We start from the raw sequence: 6,901 nt of genomic DNA on the forward strand, positions 1-6,901 counted from the left end.
GTGCTATTTTAGGGTGTACACTTTATTTTTGATTCATTTGTTTTTTATGTTGTTGGTGCCAGACTCTGAACTACTGTGGACTGATCTTTTTAATAAACTGATAAAAACACATGCCTGTTAGTGAGACTGAATTCATTCCTAGTTATCTCTTGTTTTATACAGTGCCTGAAGTCACTTTTACTTCAGTGAAATTTTACTTACTTAGTTTGGTCAGCAAACGCTGTAGTTTTAGTCAGTTACCTATTAAAACCTTGGTAAAGACTTTGTTTAAAAAGCCTAAATCAGAGAATCATGCGGGGCGGATCTAGAGAAATTTTCTGGTGTGGCAAAATCAAAGCCTTTTTTTTCAGACACATATGGAGGTGGTTACATATTGTTACAATAATTCAAATGCAGTAAGTAAACGCATTTTTCATATAAATATAGTTTATTATTATTTTCTGCAGCTCACATAATTAAACGCTTTAGTTACATAAAACATGCAGATTTTGATCTTATGTACTGTACAGCCTGTATAATAAATATATAATATGTAGCCTAAGAAGTATAAAATCCACAAAGCTATGGGGCGGTTCGTTTACAAAGAGTCTCACTTGCGTTTCATACTTTTTTGTTAGAAAAAAATCAAATTGTTACATGCTTAAATTTATACACCATGTCAGAAATCTGCACTGTCATGAACAAAAACTTAAGCCTAATTTTTCATGATTTGCTGAGTTAACCCTCTGAGGTCCAAAATATAACTGGCCATTTTTGATTTTACATTTGTATTTCACCTTTAAATTGCTTTATTTTATTGTTTCCCCTGCCTTGCTTGGTATCATTCTTTATAGCTCAACCTCACGGGTCTGAATTTAGTTGTTTTTTCATTGACATACTGTATTAATGCAACTGATCTGAAATCACACAAAAAACATAAAATCCTAGTAGCGTTTTTTTTTTTTTATTGTACAGCCATTTAAAAATGTTACAATAACTAAAATGAGAGAACAATCAGGTGTCGCAATAAGAATAACACAAATTATTTGTGCCAGTAAAAAAAAATGTTTGTCCGCCACAAGACAGAGAAGAACACCACAGACCAAAACCCTGTAGGCCCGATAACAGCAGGTGTATCACTTCTCTTTTCCACCTAGAGACAGTGTTTACATTGCAATCTGCCTTTGTGACATTCGTAAGTGCCCTCACTGACACACAAAACAAAACAACGACTACACAACACGCTAACTACACACTCCACGCTGAACGTCACAAATCTCCCACATCTCAAAACTCTCTCTCTCTCTCACTCGCTTGCTGTCTCACTGCTGACTTTAAAAACTGGTGTATTCTTACTATCATAAGCATCGCTTGCTACTGAAAACAAAAGGGGGTAACACAGAGCAATATATTCAGTTTAAGAATTTATGTTCACTGTTAACTGTAACTACGCTCAAAGTGTTAATTCTATCTTATTTTAATAAATAAAACTGTCATATGCAAAACTAGGGTGGCACGTGGGGTGGCAAGAGATCATTTTAGGGTGGCACCACCCACCCCACGCCACCCCATGCCACCTTTCTCGATCCGCCCCTGGAATCATGGGCTTGCAGGAAGCCCTTTTATGACCGAAACTCTTAAAGTTAAAAGATAATAAAACATACAATATGTTTTCACCAACCAAATCGATTTGACGTTATTTTTTGAATACATGGCTTATGAGCATGGCGGAGGTCTGTGCTTTTATTTTGAAGGGCTATTACGCTGACGCGGGTATTTACTTCCGGTTAGGGCGTACTTTTCTCATCCATACGTCTTCTTCTGGATGTGCTGGAGCCTATCACAGCTGAGAGGCTGGACAGCAGCCTGTCGCAACGTTATTTATTCGAGTCTTCATTTTTGAACTTTCACAAACAACGATTCTTGCTACCAGGCTTCTTCACGTTTCTTCACTGAGCTACGCGACATTTGATCTGTAAACATTAAAAGCTCTTAAAACGGACATTGACGCTTTTATTCTGAAAGGTTTAGCGGAAGTTTTTGTGTTACCGTAACTGGGGTAGCGCGAATTGGACGAGCAAGTTTTGAGGACGAGTGAAAGTGCAGCCGAAGCTCGTAAATACGGAGAGAATGGACGGCGCTTCAATTGATAGTTTAATCCTGAAGCTCCACGACGTGAACGGAGTGAAGTTCGGGGAATACAAACTGAAGAGCGGCCTGATGACACCCATTTATATCGACCTGAGGGTGCTCGTGTCCCACCCCGCGCTCATGAACCAGGTAACACGTGCTGTCTTCGTGACTGCAGAACAGAACAGCTTAAAGCGATACCGGACACACGAAACGTCTGCCGGATGCACTTTTTAAAGGCAAAAGTATCTGTGTAGGCACTCGTCAGTTCCTGTGTAATATTCATACTCACGTGGTTTATTTCACGGTAATGCAGCAGACACAATGACTGAGTTTCAGGGATCCCCTCCTTTCACGGAAAATAACAGTTAAAACAGATAAGACTGGACCTCTCACCAGCTAATCACTCACTCCAGCCTCAATAATCGTTACAGGAATCAGCAGCTTTCTGAAGCAAAACCGCTCTTCAAGTCACTCAGGATAAGACTCATTTATTTAGATTGGCTTTTAATTAGATTTGTGCTGTGTGTTTTATTGTTAATGTATTTTATGTATTTCTGTTTTATATTACTGTGAAGCACTTTGTGGTTTTTATCCTGTGAAAAGTGCTATATAAATAAATTGATTTGATTTGATGAGCGTTTCAAACCATTCAGCCGTAAACAGCCGGTCATTTAACTGTATCAGCTTTTTAACATTTTATTAGAAGTTCATCATCCGCAACACATCACTCTAAACTGGTCTTTTTTTCTGACAACAGACCCAAACTACTGTTTTTTACTTCCAGGTGGCAAATCTCATCTACGAGCGAGTGCAGGAAGAGGGTCTGCAGTTCGACTCTGTGTGTGGGGTTCCTTACACAGCCTTGCCTTTGGCCACAATTATCTGCTCACGACATGAACTGCCCATGCTCATCAGGCGGAAGGAGGCCAAGGACTACGGTGAGCCGCTCTCAGCTGATCAGGTTTTCAAAAAAATAAAAAACAATGCTGCCACTACAGGCTCTGATTAAACTTGCTGTCCAGATGTTTGAAAAACCTGAAGCCTCAGGCAGTACCCCCGCTGAGGTGTGCATGAATACACAGGTGTCCGGTGTAGGCAGACATTAAACTCTCTGAAATCCCAGTTCAATGGTACAGAACCTGCGTAAACCAAACCTAAAAAATAAAATGCAAAGCAAGAAAGTGCATGCTTCATCTTGCATGCTGTATTGTTGGTTAATATTTCATAGTTTGAGAATTACTGTAAGTTTGTCCTTCAGTATTTGCCTTCTGTATCTCTGCTTCAGGAACCAAACGGCTGGTGGAGGGGTCGTTCCGTCAGGGGGATACGTGCCTGATCATTGAGGACACGGTGACCAGCGGCACCAGCATCCTGGAGACTGCCGAAGTGCTCTACAAAGAGGGACTGAAGGTCCAGAATCTAACCTTACAGTAAAGATAATAATATCATAGTTACGCTGTACTGATGTCATCAAGAACAGCAATACACAAGAATGACCTCTGACATGTTTTTATTCAAGGTGACGGATGCAATTGTGCTAATGGACAGAGAGCAAGGTGGCGTGGAGATGTTGGCATCAAAGGGAATCAAGCTCCATCCCATCATCTCCATATCTCAGCTGCTCCGTGTGCTGCAGGCAGCCGAACGCATCGACGCCCAAACCGCCCAGATTGTCCTCGAGTTCATCCGGGACAACAACACTTTCAGGTACAACTCTCCAGATGTTTTCCCGGTGTAGCTGGTGTGTCTGCTTGCATTACGCTACAATCTAGAAACTGTCTGGTGAAACTGTCACCTTGACTCACTCTCAGGCCCAAGAATGGCACAGACTCTCCAGCCAGCAAGAAGCTGTGTGTGGAACAGAAGCTGGAGCTCAGTTATTCAGAAAGAGCCAAGTTACCAAGTATGTAGTCTTAAATTATTTAGTTATTTCACGTCAAAACAGAGACTGGTGGTGTTTTCACTGAGCTCCACACACGTGCTGTGTCTGCTCTTGCTCTTTTCTTTTCTCATTTTCTTTTCCTTCTGTTGTCTGCAGACATCCATCCTCTAGCATCAAAGCTGCTGAAGATTATGGAGGAGAAACAGTCCAATCTTTGTGTGTCTGCTGATGTAACCAGCAGTGATGAGCTGCTCCAGCTGGCCGAGTCGCTCGGTCCAAAGATCTGCATGCTGAAGACCCACGTAGACATCCTCCAGGTACAGCGGGATCAACTAAAACCTCAAATCTGTACATGCAACAAACAAACTGATGGTTTTTTTCCATATGTGTTAACAGGACTACACATTAGCCTTTATTCAGAAAATGCAGGCCGTGGCAGAAAAGCACAACTTTCTTATCTTTGAAGATCGCAAGTTCGCTGACATCGGGAACACAGTCAAGCATCAGTATGAGGGTGAGACGATTTCACGTCTTTTGGTCGTGTAAATTCAAAGTGACTTAAAAATGTCTCCAAAGTAGTCGAACGCTGTGATCTTGTCTTTTCTCCAGGTGGTTTGTACCAGATTTCATCGTGGTCCCACATAGTGAATGCCCACGCAGTGCCGGGGCTGGGAGTGGTGAAAGGTCTGAGCGCTGTAGGGAAGCCTCTGGCCCGAGGCTGTTTGCTCATAGCTCAGATGAGCTCCCAGGGATCGCTGGCTGCTGGTGAATACACGAAGGCTGTGGTGAGCTCATTTCTGTGTGCTCTTCTTCTAAGTTTGTTTACATGTGCTTTGTGTTCTTTTCAGTTTACAGCTGCTTTGTGTTTTCATAGGTGCAAATGGCAGAGGAGCACTCGGACTTTGTGATTGGGTTTATCTGTGGCACTAAACTCACAGAGAGGCCAGAGTTCATCCACATGACCCCCGGGGTGCAGATGCAGGCTGGAGGTAAGTCTGACAGCTTTTACTGAACTTTGAGCTGACGTTTCTTTGTTTATCATCATTTTTTCCACTTATATTCATCATACTAAAAGAACTACGAAGTGAGTTGTGAATGCACTGTCTATATGAAATCCACCCTACTGAAGATACACAGTGCATGCACTCAGTGCTACATCCCTTGTTGTTGTAACCCGAGGAATCGCACACGTCCCATCAGGAGATTCAGAGAGTTGTGTTAACTCGTTCGAGGTTTTTATAAAGTTCAGGCCAAACTGCACCTCAGGCAGCCTTGCACTCCGCTTTTTGCCTCTTTATGGTGCCATGACTCATTTCTAACACAGGGTGGTGCTGTAGTACATGAAACTAGTGCCGCCCCTGCTATTGCTGATCTCCCAAAGTCTGTATCAGTCTCCTCTAAACCTACTTTCCCTTCTCTCGGCCTCCCTCCCCCCTTACAGGAGATTTGCTGGGCCAGCAGTACACCACTCCAGAGGAAGTTATCTACAGCAAAGCCTCTGATGTCATCATCGTGGGACGAGGCATTTTGGCAGCCTCTGATAGGGTGGAAGCTGCGGAGTTGTACAGGAAGTCGGGCTGGGATGCTTACAGAAAGAGAGTGGGCCAGAGCAGCATCTAAGTAACTCTCTGACTCGAGTTTCAGAGTGCACCTGTGACGAGGACCTGTGCAGCTGATCAGAGTGTTTTGAAGGCAGCGTGTAATTATGCACACGCTACCGTTCACTTCAGGTATCACTGCCACATCAGTGTGCAACACTACAGTGTTTGACACTTGGAGCGTGTTCTTGGCAGGTGTGCGTTTTACTGTTGATCTGCTGCTTTAAATGTTTGTGATTCATTCCTTTTAAATTTGTTGCACAACTTGAACTGATTTCTAATCTCAATGTTTTTTCTGATCAGGTTTCAGTAGTTGGTTTTAAATAATGGATTGAGGTCATTCCTCCGGTCTGAGTACTACAGTGACGATTTCGAAATGGAGATTCACTTAAAATAGTGCAGGATGTCTCTTACAGCACGAAAAAGTAGCTCTGTGTATGTCACAAAACCACCACCCCTTGCATGCTGTTATATCAGTGCTAAAACACTAGATAGAAATGCTACAATATTTTGTGGGGGTGGTGTGACTGTGAGCTCTGTCTCCTGCGTTTGAATCACCAGCCAGCAGGGGGCTCTGTTTGGGGTTTGTTCCTTCTTTCTGGGCTTCCAGGGGTTCTCTCCGACTTCCTCCCGCACTCCACAAACTTGGGATACCCTCCAATCCCTGCGTGACCCTGAATTGGAGAAGAAGAAGAAGGACGCTGTGTAATATTTCAAGCTTCAAGTTCAGGGCATTTTTAATTCACAGAGGTTCTTCATTAGTCTTCACGTGTTCACAAACAGCGTAAATCCCATGAAGGAGCCTTTTAACTGCACCTGCGTGTACTGTTGGTGGATTTTGCAGTTAGTCACAGCGCTGAACAGTGCTGAACAAACTGAATGATGATTTAACTCTTGATTTTGGGAAATACTTAATTTTAGGTACTACGGACCCGCTCAACAGTGTTTTAACCCCTGCACTTGTTTGGTTATTAGTTGATTATTAACCTCAGATTACTGTGACTTGGACGAGGGAAAGCTGAATGGAGCTCATACCTGTCTCTATTAGATCTATTGTCTGCCGTCCTTATCGTTTCACATACATAAATAAATGATCTTTATATAAATTTATGACTCTTCTTTCTAAAGACATTAGCTAGCTTGTGCCTTGGAGCCACGGCGGTTGCAGGGCAGGCACTACATGAGATAAAGGAGCTTCATATTAGAGTCAGTAGTTTTATTCTTTTGATGCTTTTCACCTCTGCAGATGGTTTTCACACCACAGGCAAATTCTTTTTCAATGAACTGTAAGAACAGTAACTGTAAATAA

General features: G+C 42.6%; 1 protein-coding gene across 1 annotated transcript; it reads left to right on the forward strand.

The window, feature by feature from the left end:
* The first annotated feature begins 1,904 nt into the window (after positions 1 to 1,904).
* Positions 1,905 to 6,647, forward strand: umps (uridine monophosphate synthetase). The gene is made up of 10 exons (XM_085374377.1): positions 1,905 to 2,259; positions 2,897 to 3,050; positions 3,398 to 3,522; positions 3,632 to 3,819; positions 3,924 to 4,015; positions 4,151 to 4,311; positions 4,391 to 4,508; positions 4,604 to 4,779; positions 4,869 to 4,983; positions 5,436 to 6,647. The coding sequence occupies exons 1-10, from the start codon at positions 2,110 to 2,112 to the stop codon at positions 5,612 to 5,614; spliced, it is 1,458 nt and encodes a 485-aa protein (XP_085230503.1). The 5' UTR covers positions 1,905 to 2,109; the 3' UTR covers positions 5,615 to 6,647.
* The last annotated feature ends 254 nt before the right edge of the window (positions 6,648 to 6,901 follow it).

Source organism: Diplotaxodon limnothrissa, linkage group LG16 (assembly GCF_057381915.1).
Source record: "Diplotaxodon limnothrissa isolate DT_005_m linkage group LG16, D_limnothrissa_male_GT1.1, whole genome shotgun sequence".
Classification (NCBI taxonomy): Eukaryota; Metazoa; Chordata; class Actinopteri; order Cichliformes; family Cichlidae; genus Diplotaxodon; species Diplotaxodon limnothrissa.